At 42.6% G+C, this 26,320-nt stretch overlaps 1 protein-coding gene across 17 annotated transcripts in view; it reads left to right on the top strand.

The window, feature by feature from the left end:
• SPAG9 (sperm associated antigen 9) overlaps positions 1-21,116 on the top strand; it is a 101,530-nt gene extending 80,414 nt beyond the window's left edge. For 5 of the 17 annotated variants that reach the window (XM_036339365.1, XM_036339366.1, XM_036339364.1 and 2 more), the window contains 12 exons: positions 143-314; positions 1,747-1,965; positions 2,248-2,443; positions 4,054-4,179; positions 5,392-5,472; positions 6,154-6,221; positions 8,101-8,249; positions 9,222-9,393; positions 10,948-11,061; positions 13,453-13,629; positions 16,269-16,418; positions 18,135-21,116. In XM_036339365.1, coding sequence (XP_036195258.1) covers positions 143-314; positions 1,747-1,965; positions 2,248-2,443; positions 4,054-4,179; positions 5,392-5,472; positions 6,154-6,221; positions 8,101-8,249; positions 9,222-9,393; positions 10,948-11,061; positions 13,453-13,629; positions 16,269-16,418; positions 18,135-18,250 — 1,740 coding nt within the window. In that variant the 3' untranslated portion in view covers positions 18,251-21,116. Of the gene's footprint in view, positions 1-142; positions 315-1,746; positions 1,966-2,247; positions 2,444-4,053; positions 4,180-5,391; positions 5,473-6,153; positions 6,222-8,100; positions 8,250-9,221; positions 9,394-9,937; positions 10,137-10,947; positions 11,062-12,497; positions 12,537-13,452; positions 13,630-16,268; positions 16,419-18,134 lie in introns of those variants that run through there. The other 12 variants (XM_036339359.1, XM_036339358.1, XM_036339356.1 and 9 more) reach the window with 6 other exon arrangements.
• The last annotated feature ends 5,204 nt before the right edge of the window (positions 21,117-26,320 follow it).

Raw genomic sequence — 26,320 nt, 5'->3', positions numbered from 1 at the left:
TGGAAAGACAGCAGTATTTTCAGCCTTCCAAATAATCTGGAAATAAACTTGAAATAGTGTTGCCCTTGACTGTAGTAGCACAGCTTTTTTACTGTTTGTACATATCATTTCTAATATTCATTTCTTTACTTTGCTTCTGCAGGAACAGCAGAAGGAGTTAAAAAATCAAGAAGAATTATCTAGTCTAGTCTGGATCTGTACTAGCACTCATGCAGCTACAAAAGTGATTATTATTGATGCTGTTCAACCAGGCAACATCCTAGACAGTTTCACTGTTTGCAATTCGCACGTCCTGTGCATAGCAAGTGTACCAGGTAAGAGTGAGCCGTGCCCCTGTCTTCCCACCTTCAGCACCTCCTTTGCAGGCCCTAATTTGGTTACTGGAGATATAGTCATGCACCACTTCTAGGAGTTGTGTTCTACTTGGGAAGACCAAAAATAAGCTGGGAACAAATGACTAAACCTGATATTTTCAGACGGTGTGAAGAAAATAAAATAGTGCTAATATTAGATGATGACTGGAAGGCAGAGCACAAGGGATTATTTTGATTTATTAGTAAGGGAAAGCTTTCTAAAGTTTTAGATTAAATCTTATGATAAATACATTGGTTTAAAAATGAAATAAATTTGTGATATATCTATAAGTGGAATATTATATAAAAAGGAATGAAATTCTCATACATGCTACAACATGGATTAACCTTAGAAACATTATGCTAAGTAAAATAAATCAGACACAGAGGACAAATATTATGATTCCACTTAGGTGAGCTATCTGGACAAGGCAATTCATGAAGACAGAAGTCGATTACCAGGGGCAGGCAGGGGTGGGGCTGGGGAACCGGATTATTATTTAATTGGTACAGATTTTCTGTTTGGGGTGATGTGAGAGTTTTAGACATGCATAGTTTTGATGACTGTACAGCATTATAAATGCCATTTGAATTATACATTTAAAAATGGTTAAGATGGTCCTAGCCCACAGCTGGTATAGAGTGTTGGCCTGTGGACTCAAGGGTCCTGGGTTGATTCCAGTCAAGGGCACATGCTTGGGTTGCCAGCTCGGTCCCCAGTAGAGGGCGTGCAGGAGGCAGCCAATCAATGATTCCCTCTCATCATGGATGTTTTTATCTCTCCCTCTCCCTTCCTCTCTAAAATCAATAAAAGTATTTAGAAAAGGTTAACATGGCAAATTTTATGTGTATGTGTGTATATGTCTGTATTTGACTACAATAAAATTTTTTTAATGCAATACGAATAAAAACAGCTTTCTAAATTAAAAAACAACAACAAGAGGTTTATCTTTATACTGCAAATGCTTAGGTTTTAAATGTGTTACTAATGCTTAAGGCACTGTGTACATTTAGGGTGACAATTTTTAATAGTGGTAGGCAGAAGTCCATATTTCAAATAGCAAATATAATTTACATATATTTAGATTTCATTGGTTTTAACCTCGTTAGGTGGCTGCCTAGGAGCTCATTTTAAGAGCAGAAGCATAATTTCTGACATTTTCATGTTTTCTTTTGCTTGCATTACTAGAAATATTATCTTAAATTTTTAAGCTGCTTTCCATTTTGTGAAGGTTAGTTTAAAAAAATGTTAAAGCTATCTTTGGCAGTATATTCAGATAACTATTTGCCTTTACCTATACACTCTTATTTAAAACCCATACTTGCTTTTATGGAGAAAAAGCTAGTTATATAAGTTTACTTAGCATTAAAAGAAGGTTTATCTTGTGTTTAGGAGCACGAGAAACAGACTACCCTGCAGGAGAAGAGCTTTCAGAGTCTGGACAGGTGGACAAAGCATCTTTATCTGGAAGCATGACAAGCACTAGCTCAGCAGAGACAGACAGCCTGTTGGGAGGCATCACAGTGGTTGGCTGTTCCGCAGAAGGTGTGACAGCAGGTGCCACTCCCCCTAGTACCAGCGGTGCTTCTCCAGTGACAGAAAAGCCACCAGGTACAGCCGTCCTCCTCACATCCCATCTGTACAGCACCAGAGCCTGTTCCAGATGCCTCACAACGGACTTAATCTGGATCTTAAAGTAACAAGAATGAAAGAACATAAAAGAAGATGCTGTAATGATTGTTAAATGAAATTATGAATTCTCAATGTCATGATATAGTGCAGAGGGGGGAGAGGGTAGGTGGAGTGGAATTCTGTAGCAAGGGTTTGTACAAGGAAATTATTGATAGAAAAGTTCAAACTCAGAATGGTTAGCATGTTTTATTTACTTTTTAGAAAAGGAAGCAGAAAGTAGTGAGATTGATGAAAATGTTCCGACGGCAGAAGAAGCAACTGAAGCCACAGAAGGCAATGCAGGGTCAGCTGAAGACAACATGGACGTCTCCCAAACGGGCGTGTACACAGAGCATGTCTTCACAGATCCTTTGGGAGTTCAAATCCCAGAAGACCTCTCACCAGTCTATCAGTCAAGGTATTCAGATGGGTCAATAACTTAGGAAACCACATTAGTACACACACAAAAGGAACCAAAATAACCTCAATCTGCCAAAATATTCCCACTAGTTCATTGGTTCCCAGCCTTCTGGCCTTTTAAATACAGATCCTCATGTTGTGACCCAACCATAAAATTATTTTCGTTGCTACTTCATAACTGTAATGTTGCTGCTGTTATGAATTGTAATGTAAATATTTGATATGCAGGATGGTCTTCGGTGACCCCTGTGAAAGGGTCGTTCGACCGCCAAAGGGGTCGCGACCCACAGGTTGAGAACTGCTGGTGTTGGTATTGTTGTGGCAGACTTAGATGCCATTACTTATTCCCACTATGCTATTCCTTCCTCTTCATTGTCTCTGGTTACCCCCCCCCCGCCCCCATTTGCTCTCTTTTCCTTCTAATTTATGAAAAAAGTCTTGTCTATAAAATACATTAGTCAAAATTTTTCTGGTCATTTTTTCCTCTAGAATTATTACTTTTTTAATTGTATTCACTGTCTTCCATTCTATTAATAATTCTTGCTCTTTTAATCCCCACCCCTACTCTCACTCCCACTCTAGTCAGCAGTGAAATTGGCCATTGTTTCAATTTCCCATGTGGGCTTGGATGACCTTTTTGAATTTAGCTCTCTGGCAAACATTTTACTAAAAGACAATTTGTTTTAGGCTCTTTCTTTAAAAGGTTGGTTAATCTAGGTCCATTTCATGAATTCTTTGATTTTCTTTCTTGCCTACTCTAGGTCTTGCAGATAGAGGTTTATCGAAACTGGATTTTTTTTTTTTACAATATAATATTTTTCCTCTTAGTATATAGAACAACCAAATATCTTAACATTTAATTGTCAATTTAAGAGTAAAGTCATGCCCTGGCTGGTGGCCCAGTTGGTTGGGCATCAATCTGTGCACTGAAAGGTTGCCAGTTTGATTTCCAGGCAGGACACATGCCGGGTTGTGGGCTTGATCCCTGGTAGGGGGCCTGGGGGAGGCAGCAGGTCGATGTTTTGCTCTCACATCAATGTTTCTCTCTCTCCCTCTCCTTCCCTCTCTCTAAAAGTAAATTTAAAAAGAAAATAGTCATCTTTTTATTAGAATTAGTACATTTGTCTGTTGAATTTGATAACCCAGTTATATCACTTTATTATATGTGGCAATCTAAAAGAAAGAAGGCTGTGAGTGAATGCAAGCTTATTAATTTATTTTAGAAAATTCTTTATATTTTACCCTCCTTTCTGTGTATGTGTGTGGTTTTTAAAACAAACCATCCCTTCCTCTTTTCTCCTTTAAGAAGAAACTGATAAAATTCAAAGTAACTGTAAGGGTGAGGCATAATTATAGTCTGGATGGTAACTGCTGTATTTCATTACCATTTCTTAACTCCATGTTTGCAACTTGGTCCTCCTAGTATGTTAATTTTCTTCTGGTACAATTGTTTAAATATTTAACAATAAGCATTTAACTTTGGCTTTTCTGGAATTTTAGAGTTTGATTTTTGTTTCTTAAACTGTACACTAAAGTGTAGAAATGACCAATCCCTGAAAACTAACTGAGCACACTCAGCTTTTTTTCCTTTTGTCCCACCTTTCCCAGTAATGACTCAGATGCATATAAAGATCAAATATCAGTGTTGCCAAATGAACAAGACCTGGTGAGAGAAGAAGCCCAGAAAATGAGTAGCCTTTTACCAACTATGTGGCTTGGAGCTCAGAATGGCTGGTAGGTGCCAACTCTTTTAATATTAGAGAGTATCTTTAGTCTTTTATCTTTGCTTTAGAAACCAAAGATACGTAAAATGTGGTACACATAAGTATAAACAAAGAGTACACATTAAAGCAAAGAATTTTATATACACATAAGTTTTAATATTATATTACAACAGTCTCATAAACTGGACTTGCATTGGTTCTTGCTAAACCACACGTTTCTCTGTCATGGTGTCCTCTTTATGTAATATTCTTGGAAGAAGAGGTTAATAACATTTTAAAATTTGAATGATCCAGAATAGCACACAGATGGAGAATTATTGATGCATATATAGGAGGCTTATGTAGGATAAAACTAATGTATTTGGCTGCAGGAAGACCCAAATCCAAACATAACTTTTCAGTAGAGTTACTAGGAAAACCAGGACAGATCAGGCTGAAAGCTTACCAGGTGATAACAAACATTGTTACCTGGTCTGTTCACTTTCTAGTGGTGTGGGGGTCTTACAAAATTATCCTTTTCCTGAAGTTAAGCAAGGCCACTAGTGTGTCTTTTCCATAGTGGTCTAATACTATACAATGAAGGATGGGCAGACTTTTTCCACGGAGGGTCAGATAAAAAATATGTTAGGCTTTGTAGCCATACGATCTCTGTTGTAATTTCACAGCTGTGCTGTGTGATGCAAAAGCAGCCATTACTTTGACAATATGTAAGTGGGTTAGTGGGACTGTGTTCCAATAAGACTTTATGTTCACAGAAGTGTGAGTTGCATACACATCTCATGTCATGAAATACTCTCTGATTTTTCCCAACCATGTAAAACTATTTTAGCTTATGAACTACAGTTCTAAGGCGGGTGGAGGGCTGGATGTGTCTGCAGGCCTCGGAGTGCGTCTGCCTGATGTAAACCACTGTCTTCACAAAGTTGTAGTTCAGTCTAGTAAAAGGATGATCGTTTTTTAAAACAGGATTTTGCCCAGGATTCTGAAGTGTGGGGTAGCCTGCAATTGACCCTGCATTCTAGTTCTGGCTTTTATTCTTCATATGTTTCTGTTTGCTTAGGCAGCTTATTTCTCTGCCTTAGGCCTACCCTTACTCTCATTTTTCCCCTAAAATGTGTATGTTACTCCTCTTTCCCCCTGAAGGAACTCTGTGGTCATTATTAGACATATGCAATGACTTGATGTTCTCGATGCCTTACCAGTCTTGATTTTGTTCTTGCAGTTTGTATGTCCATTCATCTGTAGCCCAGTGGAGGAAATGTCTCCATTCTATTAAACTTAAAGATTCGATTCTCAGTATTGTGTAAGTTTTATTTTAGAAATTCTTTCTTTTAAAAATACTATATCTTGGTTTAAACTAGATTTTAAGACTATTAAAGCTAACATGTATGTCATGACTAAATCAGTATCCATATTATTTTTACCTTCTTTATAGAATTAGAGAAGTTGAGTGAGATGAAACTAGAAAGTAAAATAGAAAAACTTGCCAGGTTGATACCTCACCATGCTATGAGTTCTCTAGTGCTCTGTGGGAGACAACCAATTAATACCTGTGAATATACATTTGTTTCAGAATATTCTTTACACTCTGTGAATATGTTGACTAAGGCTTTTACTAGTCCTTTCCATGTGCTGACTATCAAAAACCAGTGTGTGTCTCAAGTGACAGAGCTGCCTCTGCTAGTTCTACTCGAGGTGTGTGTCTCTGGTCTGTGGACCTTTTGTCAACAGTCTGTGATGAGAAGAGGAGTTTGTGCCCCACCGTGAACATCTGGGCCACCACATACACTGCTTATCTAGTTCAGCTGACATTTTTATAGCACAGCTCTCTCAATGAAGAAAAGGGTGTGTTCATTTAGCTTCTGATGTGAGCTCCTCATCTTTCATGTACTGGCCCTCTGAGAGCCTCTGAACTAGTTCAGTATTATGTGGTCCCTTCTGTATTCCTGATGGAGAGTTCTGAAATCCTCTTTCCTGTTTGCAGACACGTGAAAGGAATTGTGTTAGTGGCTCTGGCTGATGGCACCCTTGCTATCTTTCACAGAGGAGTTGGTGAGTTGTGATGAATAGATAACAAGTGCACTCACTCGTTGCATTGCAAAAGCATTTTTAAACAGATTGGTTTTTTATGCTTTAAAGAAATGATGCTTAATAGGAGAAAGAAAAAAGGTTTAAACCGAATACTAACAATGTGTGATAGCAGTAAATATGTGAGTGCCTGCTTGGAGGTATACATTTATAGTATACCTCAGCAAAAGTATGTTTAACATTTCACGGTCCTCTTTTATAATGTGATACGGAGGTGCTGGTTTTTCATTCATACACTTATCAATTGGGAGAAATTTAGTGAGAGGATAATTTTTTTGTCCAGTATTTAAAAAATAATTTGCATCTACTTATATTTGGTAAGTATATAACAAAAGCCTAAGCAACCATTACGACGGAACGACCAGAACACCCGGTCTCTGTGATGCGCACTGACCACCAGGCAGGCGCTCAACGCAGGAGCTGCCCCCATAGGGGGCAGTGTGCTCCCGTAGGGGGAGCACTGCTCAGCCAGAAGCCGGGCTCATGGCTGGTGAGCGTAACGGTAGTGGCGGGAGCCTCTCCCACCTCCGTGGCAGCACTAAGGAAGGAGCAGCAAGCAGGCAGGTGGTCAGGAGCGAGGGGTCCTAGACTGTGAGAGGGCACAGGCCAGGTAAAGGGGACACCCCCCTCCACCACCACCACCACCAGTGCACAAATTTTGTGCACTGGGCCTCTAGTTTAAAATAATTTTTAATTGGATAAGGTTTAGTGATTTTCATGTTATGTTACTTACATTCTTCCCCTTTAAAACAGTGTTTCCACCATCTTTTGCAATCATCACCAGAACTTATGAGGAAGATTCTGTTGTCACCCTCATTTTATAGATGAGGAAACTGAGGCAGAGTGTTTTAGTCACTCAGTAAGTGGAAGAGCCTAGGAAAAACAGTAAATGTTTTAGTGTACTGGGTCCAAAATTATATTGACAGAGCAACACAAGCAAAGTACATTTAATAAAGAAATGCCAAGTTCTGCATTTGGGTTCAGAAGAGTAAGATGGAGGAGGCCTGCTGAGAGTGAGAATTCCTTAAAGGTTGACTACAAATTCAGTCTGAGTTAGCTAACGTCATATATCTCATAGGTAGTAGAATAGGGCTCCACTCTGGTAGCTAGACAGCGTGAAATGGACATGGATGGACAAAGAGGAACTCGGCTGAAGGGCCTAAAGACATGTGCCAAGGATGCTTAGTTTTGAAAGGAGAAGACATGGGGCAGTAACAGAAGCTGCTTCCATTGGGCAAAGCTATAAACTAATGGGAGATTACATATGAGGAGGCAGACTTCAGCCAGGTGTGGGAAGTATTTTGCTGACGGTTACAGCTTCCTGAAAATGGAGCAGCTTTCTGTGAGGCGTTGTGTTTTCTTTCACTGAAATTGTTGACGCAGAGCAAGCTTCCAGCATTGGCTCTCATTTGTATTCTGTCATCGCTGAAATTATAGGACACATGATTCCTAACGTTGCCCTTGACTTCTACCCAAGAAAATATATCAGAATGCAAGTGAGTGAGAGATGTCATCCCCCAAATAATTTCAATCCTTGCTCATTCTTAAATATTATTATAAACAGGTAACTTATAACTGATTTATCATATGACTACTGTTGAGAGCATGGTGGTCCAGGTATTGAGTGGCAGGTTGGACCGGATGAGCTTTGAGGTCTCTTCCAACTTTGTAGTTTAGAAAATAAGAGAACCCAGTTTCTGCAAATAAAGGATATACTGAATACATGGTATTTGTGGGTGTTTCATGAATAAAATTAATTATATACCCTGATAGAATGTTTCTTGTGTTAAAACTTAGTAAAAGGTGGTATACATTAACTAGTAATCTATTTCTTATTTTAAAGATGGGCAGTGGGATTTGTCAAACTATCACCTGTTAGATCTCGGGCGGCCTCACCATTCCATTCGATGCATGACTGTGGTACATGACAAAGTCTGGTGTGGCTATCGGAACAAAATCTATGTGGTTCAGCCAAAGGCCATGAAAATCGAGGCAAGTTAACCCATGTTTTCTCTGCTTACTGAATTTCTATTTCCTGAAGATTCTAAGACTAAGTATTTTCGGCTTCTTTGGAAACTATTTTCTGAATCTGTGTTTTAATGATACATTGATGACATCTTGCCACTTTTGACTATCAGAATGGGAAGTGTTGAGGTTTTTTTGAAGGAAGAAGATTAACACAAATGTTGAAATGTGTCTGAGTACCCATAGTGCATATGTGTTTGAATATATGGTTCTGGATTCGTTTACTTATGTACGGGTAGAGGGGAAGGAGGATTCCCAAGTCTTTGCCATCCCACGTGTGTTTACACAAATCCATGTGTGTGTCGAAGACTGAGATGTAAGATTGCAGTGAGCAATCCTCTTAGTATTGCTTTCTTTAAAAAAAGTTTTGCAACCAGATGTAATTTTTTTAAGACAACCTAAAGCTGGAAAATTTTAAGGTGGAAGGTCTCCTCCTCCCTTTGTCCTAAATCTCATTCCTTTATGTAAAAGTCCTAAAGTTAACCATTTGGTGTTTATTTTTCAGACTGTTTCTTACATGCAGACACGCACACACGCGCACACGCACACACACACGCACACGCACGCACACGTGCGCGCAGCAATGCAGGCTCCCTTTTGTTTAGTTATAAATAGAATCTTCATGTAATTTCTCTGCAATCCAACAAAACCTTGAGATCAAATTCAGTCTTATTGTTGAACGCTGACACATAACATGGATGTGCCAGTATTATTTCCGTAAGTCGATGACCTGTACAGTGTTAAAATCCAGCATCCTTTAGTTCTTAGCTTTTATCCCAGACTTCAAAATAAAAAGAAAAACAATGATCATATTTAGTGAACACTGTTTAGGCTCCTCTTTTAACATATATTCTTCCAAATTTTTGTGCAAATTAGCAGTTTTTAAACACAAACTCCTGCATGTTAAAAGTAACATTGTGATTGAACAATCTTTCCTAGAAATCATTTGATGCACACCCCAGGAAGGAGAGCCAGGTGCGGCAGCTTGCGTGGGTAGGTGACGGCGTGTGGGTCTCCATTCGTTTGGATTCCACCCTCCGTCTCTATCATGCACACACTTACCAACATCTACAGGATGTGGACATTGAGCCTTATGTAAGCAAAATGTTAGGTAAGCTTCCAAAGCGTTTTATTTCTGTCAATTAAATAAAGTTTTTATTTTTAAATGTTCTCACATGCTGGATAGAACCAGTGAATAAGTTGCCTGAGGATTAGTGAGCTCTTATCACTGAAGGTGTCAGGCAGACACTCCATCTACCCTGTGGGAACTGTCAAGTCTGCCCCAAAAATATCTTCAAGCACTGACTTCCGTATCTCTACCTCTGTCCCGTGCCCATCCTTTCCTGGCTGGGTCACCTGAGCCTCCTCACTGGGCTCCCTCCTTCCACTCCAGCCTGTGCTCTGCATAGTCACCAGGATGCATTCTCCCCACGCCCACTGGCTGCCTTTAGATGAGGCACTCATCCACTCTCCTCACTCACTCTGTTCTACCCACACTGACTCAAACTCAGCAAGTTCCTTTCCATGTCAGGGCCTCACATGTACTGTATCCTCTGTCTGAGAAGTCCTTCTTGGTCCCTTTTTACTTGGCCTCCAGACCATAGCTACGTGTCACATCCAGAAGAGACCTTTTCTTGTCTCCCACTTGGATTTAGGTCATCTTATACTTCTTCTTCACGGGCTCATCGTTGTGGTTGCACTGGTGTTACGTGATTCCTACTTCCCGCCTCTCTCTCCCACGGATCCTGAACGCCATGAAGGGCAGGGACCACCCCTGCTGTATCCTCAGCTCCTGATGCAGAGCTGTGTGACCATTAGAGATGCCGTTCACTAAGGATTCCTTTATGAAGAGAGGTTGAGTTGCACCAGCGGTTTTTAACCTTTTTAGGGCCTTTGCCCTCAGAAAACCTGATGATAGCTAAGTACCCTCCCTGGAATCAGGCGTATGTACACATAGACACAGACTAATTTCGGGGGTGGACTTTGACAATAGGTTTAGACTATGAAGATTCTAAGACTGTATTTCTGAATAGAGTAAGGTTCCTAACACTGATTCTGTGATCATACTCTTCAGCTCTTACAAGTAGAATATGAGTAACTAAAAGCTGTTTTTTTTTTAAATGCATTATCTGTTTAATAATTTTGCCCCTCAAGTCCCAGAAAATAAAGTCAGTTGAAAAAACTCTTCTTGAAATAACAGTGTGCATTGATTCTCCCTAAATTATATGCCTGTGGTTTCCTAAAATTTCTAAACTGCCATTGAATAAGAAGAGTGTAGGTTTTCGCAAAAGTTGTTTTCATCTACGCAAAGAAATTTAAGGCACACCAGAACTCTTTCAGTTTATAAATTTGAAGGACATTTAATTTCCCAATTTAGTAAACACTGTTTTTATTGAGGGTTTTTTGTTCTGGTTTGGTTTTGCAGCTCCCTAATTAAGTCCTGTGTCATATTTCCTGAGCCACAGTATCTTCCTTCTAAATGATACTGTGATGGCAGCCACGTTTAGAATTTTCTGTTCCCATTTAGCATGAGTTGTGAGCTAGGTGGTAAAGCCGAAGGAGAGTTTTCTCCTCTATTAACCCACTACTCTGAGGGACCTAGAATCTCAGACATCGTCTGCTCCAGTTTCTTAATGAGATGTCCCCCCCACCCCTCTCTGTGCAGGTACTGGAAAACTGGGCTTCTCTTTTGTGAGGATCACAGCTCTGATGGTGTCCTGCAATCGTTTGTGGGTGGGGACAGGAAACGGTGTCATTATCTCCATCCCACTGACAGAAAGTAAGTACATTTTCACTCACCAAACTGTCACAGTGCAGATCGGAGAGTTGCAGGGAATGGTCATGCCCAGACATGAGGCAGAAGGAATTGCTCTGGTATTGGCAACTCAGTGGTAATTTAGAAAATCAATCTGGTGGCAAAGATCTAACTATTGTCCCTTTATTCTTTCCATGGAAACTTATGAACTGTAGCAAGTAACAGTTCATTCTGAGAGGTACTTTTTCTCAATTCAAGAATAACAGTCCTGTTTCCTCTTTTTTTTTCCTTTAGAGAGAGAGAGATAGGAAGCGGGAGAGACAGAAACATTGATGTGAGAGAGACACATCGATTGGCTGCCTCCTGCATGAGCCCTGACTAGGGATAGGCATCAAACTTGCAACCCAGGTATATGCCCTTGACTGGGAATTGAACCCGCGACCCTTTGGTGTGTGAGCCAATGCTCCAACCACTGAACCACACCAGCCAACGCCTGTTTCCTCTTTTAAATAAAGGTCAAAGTCCATTTTTCTTTGTGCTTTTTATACCAGTATCCAGAAACACTACTAGTACTCATTCTAGTTTTTCATGTCTCCCTGGCAGTTAGTTTATGAGATTCTCTTTGGTTTAGAAAAAGTCACGGGAGAAGTTTCTCAGGAGGTCAGCCAGCCCTTCCTTATTCTGGAGACAAGTCACCTATCCTGTATTTAAAAAGAATGTGAACAAAATGTACATTGTATGTTTTTTATATTATGTTCCTTTATTATTTTTGTGAACAAAATATACATTGTGTGTTTCTCTCATTATGTTCCATTACATTGATCATTCATTAAATAAGTGTTTTTGTTGCAAAATTCACAGGCAGGGAATGGTTTGGAAACAAGTGTCCTAAGTACATAAGATAAGTTAATAAGGAAATATCTCAGAATAGTCCTATCTTTTTTCAGGGGAAGGAAGGAGGGCTAGAAGGTGGTATATCTGGAGCCTTAAAGAACCTAATTTCTTAATCAGTTACTTATAAATATACATGCTTAGACCACTTATATCCTAAGAGATCATAGGGTATCCCAGAGTTCATTTCAGCTCTTTATAAAAGAGAGCTCCACTTTGGCACTGCTACTTTGAACAGGTTTTTTTAATGAAAAAGGGGAAATATTAGCATTTAGGAAATGCTCCCCATTAATTAAGTTCTTATGAAATTATGAATCACTGCAATTGCTTTATGATGGAGAAAAACAAAGTCACAGTGAGTCAAATTGTATTTTTTGGGCAGAGAAATTGTAGAGAGAGGCTTTGGTTAAGAACTTTTGAGTGTTACTCGGTATTATACCAAGTTGGATTTGGTTAGGCGCTTTGGGCGCCAAGTCACCAGATAGGAGACTCCGAGAGTGGTGGCTCATAGTAATTCTTCTCCCCCTGTCATGCACCTCTCCATGTCCCCTTTCCTCCTCTCGCTGTAGCTGTAATCCTCCACCAGGGACGTTTACTGGGGCTGAGGGGTAAGTGCAGATCCTGATCCCACTCTTCCTCCTGGCTTCCGATAGCCACCGTGAGGCTGTCTCACGTCTCTAGATGCCTCCTGAATGTTCTCAGTGTCACCCACTTGCAGTCACTGCATCGCAGCAGGTGTTCTTGTTCTTGTTTTTGGCGTCTGTTACATGGCCACCGAACTACTGCTCAGCAGCTTAGTCTGCTTATCACCTTTTGTTGCAGCTGAACTTTCTTTTCAGACTTTTTTCCTTTCCAATAAAAACACGAAACATCTCTTAAAACTGTCATTAATCTACATTGTTTACTCTTGTTACCAGTTATGTTTCTTTCATTCACTTACTGGCCCATGGAATGGGGATGTTTTGTGAGTCTGGTCATTCTAAAACAATCCAGCAAACCACTGGTCTGGTGCCAGTGAAAGTGGCTGTATGGCAGTGGCTGCGTCCTTTAGCACAGCTTTTACCCTCCCCTCACGGGGGATAGTCTTACCACAGGGGAGAAAAACTAAAAGATAAACAGTAAAATTTTTATTTTAAAATATGCCCATTGACTTTTAACTATGTACTGGTTAGTTTTCTAAAATGAGGATTAAAAACAAAACAAAACAGATATTCCTAAGATTCAAATCTGTTTTCTTTTGTTAACTAAAATGATTTTTTAAAAATTACTAGATGTGTTGAAAAAGTGAGCTTAGTTATTGCTAGACTGGCAAAATCCCCTACTCCATTTACTGAGGTACTTAAAAATAACTAGCATGCTATCTCTCCTCTTCCAGCTTTGTCTTGATTTGGCATTGCTGCCTTTGTTTTATCTCAGCTGGCTGTAGCTTTTAGATAATATCTATCATAAGGATTAACCAGTAACCTCTTGCATCATTACAGTTTTCTAGGGGAAAATAGTTGGTATTTGGTTTTTCCGTTGCAGCAAATAAAACCTCAGGAGCACCAGGAAATCGCCCCGGAAGTGTGATCCGTGTGTATGGTGATGAAAACAGCGATAAAGTGACTCCAGGGACGTTTATACCCTATTGTTCAATGGCACATGCTCAGCTGTGCTTCCATGGGCATCGGGATGCGGTGAAATTCTTCGTGGCCGTCCCAGGTGAGGTGGATTATCCTGTTGAGAAGATGCATGTCATTGTCTCTCTCTTGTCCCTTAGTTCCACTACCCGCTCAAATGCTAAGTACTAGCATGACAGACATTTCACTAATGTATATGAGAAGTTCTCCAATGGCGGTAAGAATAAAGCACTGTAGGGCTATTTGAATGAAGTTGTCATGGAATCTCCTCCACCCCCCAAAACAAACTTCTTGATTTTTATTTAAGCAACAATCCTGCTTGCTTTTTAAAGCAGTTGTATTATTTTATCACCACAGAATACCAAAAATGGTCTTGACCTGATAAAGGAGATAGCTAGAAAGAAGCCCCTGTCATAAAGGACTGGTGCAGGAAGACGGGGAATGTGCTCGTACCTTTATCAGTGCTGCGGCCAAGAGCAGTGGACGAGGAGCTCGGGAGTCTGGGCCCTCCGCCTCACCACTTGCCTGTTACTTTGAGCAAGTTGCCTAACCGCTGAGACTCGTTTCCTTGTCTTCTTACATGGACATGATTTTAATATCTGCTCCCTGCTGGCCTCATTGATTGTGAAAATTAATGGAAGTGCTTTGGGAACTAAAGTACCATCTAGATAAGAAGGTGGTAGTGTGATGTCCAATGGGAAGCGCTCTGCCCGTTGAGAATACTAAATGATGTTGCTGCCACCTGTAAGCAGGATCCACGTTTTGAATTTTGTCCCCATTAAGAGGCTAGTTTAAGAGTTAGACAAATTTCAAATATGACTTTACCACACCAGCTCACTGTGTCACATTGGACATAGCGTTTTAGCATATTAGGGTTCTTCAGAGAAACAGAACCAACAGGGGTGTGTGAGAGAGAAAGAGGAGGACGGGGAAGAGAGATGGCGAGTGGGGAAGTGGAGATGTTTTGATTTATTTATTTTAAGAAATTGGCCCATGCGATTATGAAGGCTGATATATTTGAAATCTGCAGGGCAGCTGGCATACTGGAGACCTAGAAAAGCGTTAATATTACAGCTTGAGGACAAAAGCATGCTGGAGGCAGAGTCCCTCTTCCTTGGGGGACTATCTTTTTCTCTTAAGATCAGCAACTTAAGAGATGAGGCCCACCAACCTTATAGAGACTAATCTGCCTTACTCAGAGTCCGCTGACTTAAATGTTAACTATGCCTTCACAGCAATATCTAGACTGGAGTTTGACCAAATATCTTGGCACCATAGCATAGCCAGGGTGACAGATGAAATTAACCATCACACTTTTCCTCCCAAGGTGTCCCAAAGATGAGGTGATGAGTGAACATAGTGCAGGGCTCCACATGGCGCTCTGGTTACTCAGTGTTCTTGGCAACATAGTAATGAGCTTTCTGAGCGTCTAGTATTTGTGTAGTTATTTCCTTAGGATAAGTTCCTAGAAATGGAACTGCTGGTAATAGTGTTTTCTTGCTTTCTCAAAGAAAGAAAAAATATGTCTTATAGTCCCCTTCGAGTCTCTTTTATATTTCTCATTTTGAGATTTGTTAAGTTCATGCATAAAAATCTAGTTTATTCAATTAACTATGGTTCTTATATCTGAATAAATGTGCTCCATTCTCCTATTGATGGACCTCTCGATCTTTTCTGCCTTCCTCCCCGCCCCCCAAGTATTAAAAATAGTACTGCAGCAGACCTTCTCCTGTATATGGGAAAGACTTTCCTGTTGGGTATAAATCTGGAACTAGAATTGGCAACACTGTTGACCAGTTGGCCCTAACGATTAAACCTTCAGGTTGGCCCTATTATCATACCTCTGTGCTCTTGCTCCTGTGTCGGAACTAGCCAGTCTGGAGTAGTTTTCTCTAGCAGGCCTGGTTTCTTCCAGAGCATCATTGAGTAATGCATGAGTGAGACACTGCGAGAATAAAGCAAACTGTCCTATCCACCGTCAGCATACATTACTTTCTAAAAGTGTGTTGCACCATAGGATTGTGTCCTGCTGTGTCCTGTAGGCATGGTCTGTGCAGCTTGACCAAAGGACAGCAGATTCTCCGAGAAGAAAACATAGCCCACAGTCAGAGCTTTCTAAGAGGGATGTCCTAGAGATTATAGTGTGAATAGTTTTTTAAGGTTTCTCTCTATACCATTTCATGCTCCAGGATTCTACCTTAGAACACATTTAGCAATCATTTTATTTGCATAATCTAAAATATAAGATATACTTTTCTTAAATATGAAAGGAAAACTGTGGATTTGAAATAAATATAAATATTAATTAGGAATACCCAAACTCATAAGGCTTAAGGTGAAGACTTTCTTTAGTCTTTTACACAAAAGCACATGTACCCTCTCAGGAGAGAGGCCTTTCCACTGTCCCTCAGATCAAGAGATGTAGATTGTAAAAGTCTGAAGCAGGCAGCTAAGACTAGCCTGGCTGTACACAGATTTTATGCTGAATTTTGGACCTATGTCTGGTTTGGTACAAAATGGCTTCATTTAGATTTTCAAATTGGGCTCTTCGGACCTCTCTAGAGGTTTTCTGATCATGCAGAGGCTTCTAGCATCCCCAGTACTTCGGTTGTATTAGGATATACTTGCTTTTTTGGTTCAAGTTTCTGAAAATATTCAGAAACAAATGTTTCCCCACTCCAATCTATGATAAGTAATATTCACTTGTTCCTGTATAAATAGGTCAGGTTGTCAGCCCACAAAGTGGCAGTAGTGGCACAGATCTGACAGGTGACAAAGCAGGGCCATCTGCACAGGAGCCTGGCAGCCAGACGCCCTTGAAGTCTATGCTTGTCCTCAGTGGAGGAGAGGGCTACATCGACTTCCGAATGGGTAAGTCGTGGTTCTGGGCGCTCAGATTCCACTGGGTTCTGTGACTGGATTTTCATAGTAAACCAGAAACCACTCTGATAAATTATTTCTAAGAGCTTTTCTTTGAATTCTTTACTTGGAAAAGCACTTCATATATTTCCTTCTATCCATCCTTCCTTTTTGGATTTCTTTTTATACCAAAGTGCATTTGTTTTGAACTACCTGATTATATTTCAGTTCAGAAATTGAATTGTGTCTTTTTTTTTTAATAATATATCTTTATTTCAGAGAGGAAGGGAGAGAGAAAGAGAGATAGAAACATCAATGAGGAGAGAGAATCATTGAATGGCTGCCTTCTGCACGCCCCGCACTGGGGATCAAGCCTGCAACCCAGGCATGTGCCCTTGACCAGAATCAAAACCGGAATCCTTCAGTCTGCAGGCTGACACTCTATCCACTGAGCCAAACCAGCTAGGGCTGGATTGTGTCTTGAGCCTTTTGAAGAATGCTCTCCATAGTTGGACGTTGCTTTGAAAAGGCCACAAGGGGTGGGTAAAGGAGAGCTTGGCCTACAGAGAGGAATGCGCGTTGTTAGGGGTCTTTCTTTCCCACTGTGTCTCGTTGACAGTATCAGTGTTTCCTTTTGCCGGCTGACATGCAGGTGAGACACATTGCAGACTTCTAGGAGAGGAGTGTTACAGCTTTGTCCCTGTGTGAGTGTAGGTTCTGCTGAAGAATCTGGCCCGCGAGGCGAGTTGTCCCTGGGCTGTGCCAGAATAACCGCTGGCTGTGCGCCCAGAGCAGTGTCTGGTCGGGACCTCATTGTCAGCCTCACTGAGCCACTCCTGGAAACACCCTCGTCTGTCTGTCCCTCGGCCTCATTTCTTCATCTCCACCAGGCACTGTCAGTTCCTTACCCATCCTGAACCTGAAAATCCTGGGGAGGAACACCCAGCATGTTAGGTGGTGAATCTGACGTCTCTAGTGCCTCAAGGAGGTGACGTCAGTGTCCGTGTGCTGGTGTCGGTTACCTTTGACCGGACAACTTCCTTGCCTGACAGGAAGGTGTTTGGGTTTAGTTTGTGGGGGTCTATCCCCACACTTGCACATTTATAATTCTACTAGAGGCCCAGCACACGAAATCGTGCGTGGGTAGGGTCCCTAGGCCTAGCCTGCCATCAGGCCTAGCTTGCCAGTCCCCAGTCCTGTCCCGCCACCACCTATCCTGGTTCCCCATGGTTCCCCCTTCGCCATCCTGTGATCGGAGCCTGCGGGCCAGGGAGAGGGCGGAGAGGCGGTCAGTGCACTTCATAGTGACTGGTCGTTACGCCATTATGGTCGCTGGGTTTTTATTATATAGGATCTAGTCTCAGTTCTTAGTTTGAAATAGACACATGTAGACTGGCCATTTTGGATAAACACAGAATTAGACAGCTTTGCCTTCTTAACTCCCATTTCTGTAAACTGCCGTATGCAGACCTATTGGGATGAGTCTCCAACATGGTACAGAGAACTCATGGTTACGATGTGGTCTGGAAAGTGAATTGCCTTTTTCAGAAGTCAGGCAGGCAAGACTCCTGTTCGTGGCACTGCTCTCACTGTGTTCTCTGCGACGGGAGTCGGACAGGTTGTGTGCGCACTGTTGCTGCCCTGACCACGAGCATCATGGCTGATGTACAGCGGCCTGCACCTTCCATGCTCAACCTAACTTGGGTCTCTTTATCCTCCACCCACCAGGTGATGAAGGTGGAGAATCAGAGCTGCTGGGAGAGGATCTTCCACTTGAACCTTCTGTTGCCAGAGCGGAAAGGAGTCACTTGATTGTGTGGCAAGTGATGTACGGCAGTGAGTGAGCCCATGGGACACAGGTGGAGACGGGCATGCCGTCTCTTCTGCATGGTTCTTTCCCTTCCTCTTTATTTAATGCTCTCTTTGTGAAAAAAGATGCACCACATACTGTGTGAGCATTTCCCCCGTTAACTTTACATTATAAAATCTGTCCCACTGTCATAATACAGGAACTAGCTGTTTTACTGCACCAGTGTTATAGGCAATTTCAGTGTGTTATGAACAAATCAAAGAATGTTTACTTTCTACAAACTGGTGAATTCTAGAAAGCAATCCAGATGTGGTTTATTCTGCCGCAGCGAATATCACTCACTTCATTTGATGGAGTCACTTTTTAGCTGTCACTAATAATGGAATCAATGGAAACACTTGATAAGTGAAACTGTACCATTAAGGACAGTCGTAAAGTTTCCCCCAATGTATTATAAACTGACACAAATTAATACCGGGTGGATCATCAAGATTTATCTAATGTCCCAAGAGGGCTAAAAGCTAACTGTAAATTACTTAACTTTCACTTTCAAGTCTGAAAAATCTTGTTTATATGGTATATAAAAACTTTGTTTTCATCAGATGGGGGGTTTTATATTAAAGAAATTAAGACTACACTATTTAAATAAATGTTTCCTATTTCTGACTTATTAGAGCTCTAAAGTTTATGAGGCCTGCTTCTCTGAATATGCTAAATTTTTTTTGAGGCTAGTTTCACTCATTTTCATACTAATATGTCTGAAAGTTTGTACTTAGAAGGCTTAGAAGATAGGCATCAGCAATGAGAGGATTTTTTAAAAAGGAAATTGTTTTGGATTCTTTGTATCAGAGGATGGTGGTGGTTGGTTGAGTTTTTTTTCATGTAAAAAAATTAACTGTTTACTAATTGTTCTTGGGCCGCCCTAAGCAGTTAATAGGAGTAAAGCTGTGTTGTTGATGGAACGTGGCCTAATGGACCGAGAGAGAGAGAGAGAGACTTGATTAGAAACGGTCGTTTCTCTTGTTCTGTAGGAAACTACAGGACCGCTTGCACTTGATATTTTGTATGTAAATGGCACATCAGAGCTTTTATGCCCTTGCAAGATTAAAATGCCATCGTCAAAGAGGAAAACCATGAAGGGCAAGACCACAAACCAAGACACCATGGAGTGGATGTTGACACATCTTTTCACCCTCAATGCCCATTTAAAAAGTAGAGTCTACTCTACCCCATTTAATACGTTTTTTAACAACCATTATGCTGCGGTTTTTTCCCTCTCAAGCTTCTCGAAAATGTGTGATTTATCATTTTTTACTCATTACTTTAAGCAAAGCTAAATATGAATGTAAGTGCTATTTTTAAAATATAAACCTGTTGGATAACGACCCTTACCAGGACTATCAAAGAGAAGAAAGCAGACACAGGCCCGTCTCAGTAGTCTGCCAGGAATTGTTTTTCTGAACTGTCATGTAAAGGCAGTTGTAAAAAGTACACCTTGTCTTTGCTTCACACACATGATGAGGGTAGACTATAAAATACACGAGCTCTAAGGCGCTGGAGGGGGCCTGTGGGTCCTTGGCCACATGTGTCTATGAGCACATCGTGTGACAGTACAAGTGCGGCTGCTGTAGACGACGAGAAGAAAAACCTCTTCTTAAAAGGATCATGTTCTTGCTTAAGCTTCGTGCTTTTCTTCAGGCCACCTTTCCAGGACCCCCCATAACAGGTTTATATTCTTGTAGCGTTCACTTTGGTCAAGGTGGTAACAGGGAGAAAATGCTAATAAGTAAGCTGCTTGCAGGCAGCAAAGCAGTTGGTGTGAACTGCCTGTAGCTTGCACGTCAAGGGCAGAAAAGAAGTACCTGGGGTTGGTCTCTGTGTAAAAAAAAAAAAAAAGAAAGAAAAATTACCCCGTGGGAAGAAATAAGGGATTCCGAGAATTTCCTCATTTTATTACGCTTCGGTTCTATGTGAGGCTGAGCCACGTGACACTGCGGTCATCACCCTTGCTGCTCTGCAAGAATGGCCGTGTGGGTAAAGGCCGGCTGAACTCCCTGAGCAAAGGGAGGGTATTCTCTAGGAACTCAGTTTTGAGAGCATTTTTCTCGAATTCCTGTGGATCTAAAATTTTAAAATAGGAATGAATATCTTAATAACTGCAGATTATTGAGAGTGTAGAAGGTTTTGAGCACAACATATGCAGCACATGACTTTCCCAGTTAGTGCGTTTGCACAGAAGAGGTTAAAATGCCTTCTCTCGCTTGCTGTGGTGTTCCTTTCTTGTGAAGGTCTTCCCGCATTGAGAACAGACCCTCTACGGTGGCTGCCTTAGAAACACAACAAAGCAAAACAGTTGTCATACAGTGTTAACTGTACTGAAGAACGCGTGTCTTGCAAATGCTTGGAATTGAATATTTATTTCCTTGTGAGTATTATGACCGTTACCAAAGGACTCAGCCAGACTTAGGGCTCTTCTTCATTGATCATGTTTGTCACATGGGAAGAGCAGAGAGAATTAAATGTGGAAATCATAAATGCTTTTCTAACAGGGTTATGCTGTTTTATAACACAAAATGTCTTTTTCTTTCTCTCTAAAAAATTAAGTTGTTATTAATGTCATACATTTCTCAATATTTGAATATATATTTTAACCATTTTATGTTCTGACTTCGGTTTTTGTCCTAGACATTTTATCCAGCATATTACTTGCCTCTGTAATCTGAAAAATGGGTTCTAGATCGTCCTACTTTCCGTCTCTTGGAGGCTGAGGCTTCATTTCTATGAGCAAGACGCTCATTTAGCAATGTAGTTATTTCAGTATTTATTTCTATTATGGAATCCCTGGGGTTCGGAATGTAACTTTGTACATGAAATATATATAAATATGTATATGAAACATGTCTGAGGTCCCGTGTATTTTGTTTGTTTTTGCCTTTCCTAGGAGTCTGAACTTGGTTTTTATTTGAAAGTTTGATAATCTTCCCCGATCCAATATGTCGTTTCTGGGGGACTGCCGCCATTTGGCACTAGCTGGAAGTGAGCCATGGGGAATACACGAAGGACATGCCTGCTGGCTCACGTGTTCACATGAGACGTGAGTAATAGACACTAGGGCTTTCTAGAAACGTGGGTGTGCTGAGTAACACCCCACACGTGACACTATGGCATGCCATTTGCCGGATATTCAGTAGTAAGAAGCAGGTGCAATGCAGACAGGAGTGAGCGGTGTGCTTATTCGGGCCCATTAGCCTGGGAGAGACTCCTGCAGGAAGGATGATTATAAGACGAATCACGTGGTAGCACAATGTGACTCCCTGTGCCGTGCGGTGGTATTGAGAGTAATCCAGTGTATTTTGTGTACAAGAAATGGGAGTTTCTGACGTGATGGTAAAGGAAGCCCTGATGGGCATGTGAAGAGGACAGTTCACTAGACAAATGCACAGCCATCTGTCCAGTGAGGTTGGATGCTCTAGAACGGTGGTTCTCAACCTGTGGGTCGCGACCCCTTTGGGGTCGAACGACCCTTTCACAGGGGTCGCCTAAGACCATCGGAAAACACATATATAATTACGTATTGTTTTTGTGATTAATCACTATGCTTTAATTATGTTCAGTTTGTAACAATGAAAATACATCCTGCATATCAGATATTTACATTACGATTTATAACAGTAGCAAAATTACAGTTATGAAGTAGCAACGAAAATAATTTTATGGTTGGGGGTCAGCACAACATGAGGAACTATATTAAAAGGGTCGCGGCCTTAGGAAGGTTGAGAACCACTGTCCTGGAATATAATTAATAGCCTGGCTCATTCCTGACCTTACCTACCTGCCCCTTCATCCTCTGGGGCCTGCCGAGTCATTGTTGTGGAGACAGGTGAATTCTTTCCAGCCTCATTCAGTCATCGTCCTAATTCAGCCAGTGTCCAGTGAGAAGCTAGAGGAACATCACAGGACAGGAAATGCTCATCCTCGTTCTGCTGGTAACAGGACAGAGTGCTGTCCTCACCACTGGAACGGCTGCCTGCAGTCCCGCCCGGTGGCGCAGTTGTCTTTCACACAGATACTGCCCAAGCCCCCAAGCTCTTCCTGGTCACCCCCAGGCCTCCTGTCCCGGGTAGGCTTGAGAGCCCTGACCATCACAGAAGGCACGGACCTTAACTTTCTGCAGTGGCCAGCTAGTTAGAAAAGGCTTTGCAGTTAGAGAACTTTTCAGAAAGCTTTAAATGTTTGGTAATGACTGCAGTTCAGTTTTAAAGTCAGTTCTTGTACAGACACAGTGGAATAGAGGCAAAGCAGGCTGTATGCCTGTCCAGGCTCTGCTCCTGCAGTGACTCTAGACAAGTCACTAACACAGCACCCCAGAGTCACCCAGAAAGGCATCAAGCTCCACCCAGACCTACTTACTGGGTCAGATCCTCTTGTGGAGTCTGAACCCAGGCATCTGTGGGTGTCATAGGGAAGTGTGCTGTGTGGCTAAGGTTGAGGGATCCTGTTTAACATATTCAGACCTTAGTTTCTCATGAGTTAAAGGTAGGTGGCTTGTCCAGATGATCTAAATCAGCGGTTCTCAAACTGTGGGTCGTGACCCCTTTGGGGGTCGAACGACCCTTTCACAGGGGTTGCCTAAGACCATCAGAAAACACATATATAATTACACTAGGGGCCCAGTGCACAAATTTGTGCACCTTGAAAGGAACTGTGGGCTGTGAGGCTGCTGTGGGCGCAGGGGCATGTCCCCGCCCAGTCCCTCACACCTCAGCCCCTGGTTCTCCTGTCTGCCGGCAGCCCCACTCCCATCGCCGCCACTCCCATGCTCTGACAGTGCCGTTCCTGCTCATCAGTGGGTGTGAGCAGGGCTGGCGCCATCAGCAGGTGCAAGTGGCGACTGCTGCCCCGATCACCCCTCAGGAGCAGGGGGTGGTGGAGAAGCCCTCAGGGGTGATTGGGGCTGGCAGCCACCACTTGCACCTGCTGACAGTGCTGAGCGATTGGGGCTGACACTGGGCGCTGGCAGTGGGTGTGAGTCAGGCTGGCGCCAGCAGCAGGTGCAAATGCTGGGTGGGACCGTGGCACACAGGAGCAAACAAGGTTCAATAACCCCCAGAGGCTTGCCCCGATGACGGCGACCGGCGCCCCGCCTTGGTTTGGCGCCCCAACTCACCTGCTACACCATCCTGCCATGGCCAGTGCCTGCCATGTTTCACACTCTGCTGCCTGCTGCTGATGCCTGTCATGTTCCACATGCGCCCCCTGGTGGTCAGCACACGTCATAGCTACTGGTTGTTCAGTTGTTTGGTTGTTCGGTTGTTCTGCTGTTTGGTCTATTTGAATATTAGCCTTTTATTATATAAGATACTGTTTTTGTGATTAATCACTATGCTTTAATTTATGTTCAGTTTGTAACAATGAAAATACATCCTGCATATCAGATATTTACATGACGATTTATAACAGTAGCAAAATTACAGTTATGAAGTAGCAACGAAAATAATTTTATGGTTGGGGATCACCACAACATGAGGAAGTGTATTAAAGGGTCTCGGCATTAGGAAGGTTGAGAACCACTGATCTAAGTAAATCCTAGCTCTAGTCAGCCGTGGGCAAACTACGGCCTGCGGGCCGGATCCGGCCCGTTTGAAATGAATAAAACTAAAAAAAAAGATCGTACCCTTTTATGTAATGATGTTTACTTTGAATTTATATTAGTTCACACAAACACTCCATCCATGCTTTTGTTCCGGCCCTCCGGTCCAGTTTAAGAACCCATTGTGGCCCTCGAGTCAAAAAGTTTGCCCACCCCTGCCCCAGTCCTTTCTGGCTCTGTGGCCCTGGCTCTGACCTGCCTCGGGTGCTGTGTGCACAGTTGCCACCCGCACCTGCTTGCAGATCCAGGTTGCCCAGTCCCCTAGGAGGCCCAGGTGTCGGGTGGGTGGGATTTGATTACTTAGAATTTCCAATTTATCAGAATGACTCTGTACAAAGGAGCCAGATGGTTTAGCTCCTTTCTTTTATGACCAAGCAGAACATTGGCTCCTACCCACAGGAAAAAAAAAAAAGTAGTTATGATTTTATTTGAGGCTGCAAAGGAGAGGTGGACCAACCAGCCCCAGCTCCCCGGGCAGAGCAACTTTGTATGAAAGCCACAGTTCTCAGCCTGGCCAGGAGGGGGTCTGGCCTGAAGCACCCAGAGCTAGTTCCAGCACGAAATCATTTCCTCCTTCCTCTCCTCTAAGGACTGTCAGGTGTCTATTTGGGAAAAATTTCCCAGGTGATTCTGATTCTTGCACTGGGGAATAAAGAGCAGCCCAACTGGACTCACAAACATCTGTGAATTCAGATGTCATTACCAGCTCATGGTGACCTGCCAGCAGGCTCTCCCCAAGCTCAGCCCAGTGTCCTTTCTTTTTTGATTCATGGGTAATTGAAGCTTATGGTACTTAGAACGTATTGCTACATTAAAAGCTTAAAGAGAATATTTCATCTCCCATTCATAGAAGAAAGCCATAACCCTTTAGTTGTGATCATGACTAGCTTGCATTTACATAACATCTCATAATTTTTCTCAAAGTCTTTGCTTCATAAACTCAAAGGTGACTTGCAGAGCAACCCTTTGGAGTGTGTGACCATCCTCGGGATCTAGAGGCCTGGTCACAGGAGGGGCCCTGCCCGTTGGCAAACAGGTCCAGCTGAGATGAATAAAGGCCAAGGTCCTCACTGGGGAGAATAACCAGTTACTACTAGATCTCCAGCCGGGAAGCCTGGTTTGGATCCTGGGCCTACTGTTTAATTTTGTGGCCCTTCACTAGTCACTTCAACTATTGTTTCCTTACTATGAGAAGAGTAAACCCCTGGCCTGGGTTCTTGCGACGGCTGCGTGAGGTAGTGAGGTGGTAGCAGCCAGCACACCACCTGCCCCTCGAAGGCCCTCAGCAGCAGCAGAGGTTCCCAGGAGCCAGGTATGTGGGGGTGAGGAAGACCCTCAGGGAGACCGGGAAGGAGACAGAGAATGTGAATGGCAATCAGGTGTTACGGCTGTACGTGGAAGCAGTAGGTGTACACCTGGGAGTGGTATGGTGTCTGCTTTGGCTATTTTGTAATGTGGTGAAAACAGAAAAACGCTTCCACGCTTATTTAACGCAGACAGTTCTTATTTCAAGTCTGTGTAGGAAGCAGAGGTGTCTTGCGCCCCTCAGACCTTTCAGGGAGTACCTTTCTCTGTTGCTCCACCCAGCCTAATTTAAGAACAAGGAGTGTCCCGTGGAAATTATACATAGAAGGGGACCATATTCATTTTACTCTGCAGGCACAAAGAGGGACATACCGAAGCATGAGAATATAAGGTCAACATTTTTAGGTGCCATCAAAACATATTTATTCAGTATCTGTTGCTCATAATGCTAAAGGTATGACTATTACACTCCTAGTCACTGCTTACAAACAGAGAACAGACATACAGAACTAAATAAAATGTTAACATTGATGCACAGCAAGGTGTGGAATGGGAGCAAAGAGGTTATGGGCTTCCTACAAGATTAAAAAGGCTTAGCATTGCTCTGCCCACGCAGGAGCGCACACCCCATCTGTTGAGATGGATGTGGGGCCTCCCAGGTGCAGACACCCAAAGAGGGAGCAGGCTTTCAGAAACTGCGGCTCCTCATCGGGAGGCTTCTTACTGGGGCATCTTATCCACAGTAACACGTGTTTGTTTCCTGCCCCCGTGAGGCCTCAGTTTATTTCCCTATTGTCCTTTTCATCCAGCTTCCCCTCCCTTCCCTTCGCCAGCCCAGCCGAGTGACAGCTCCCGGAGTGAGCTTTCAGCTGTTTGCCTTTTAGCCGCTAGGCTGCTGCGGGACAGGCCTTTGCAGGCAGTCTGTCTGTCTTGGAGAGCGTCCCTGGAGCTGTAAGAAAGAAACCAGGACCAAACGTTGGGCATGTTCTTCCCCAGAAAAGATTCCATAATTGACCCTCGGAGGCATCTCAAGCCTTCGTCCTTCCTGGAGGAGCCTGGCTGGAGAGGAGCAGAGGTTGGGCAGATGTCTCTAGGCTCCCTGGGCTCTACCCAACTGGGTTTATCACACCCTCCTAAGCCCCGTGTTAG

The sequence above is a fragment of the Myotis myotis genome, unplaced genomic scaffold (genome assembly GCF_014108235.1).
Source record: "Myotis myotis isolate mMyoMyo1 unplaced genomic scaffold, mMyoMyo1.p scaffold_m19_p_17, whole genome shotgun sequence".
Lineage (NCBI taxonomy): Eukaryota > Metazoa > Chordata > Mammalia > Chiroptera > Vespertilionidae > Myotis > Myotis myotis.
Note: the sequence above shows the minus strand (reverse complement) of the source record. Positions and strands in the feature narration are given on the sequence as shown.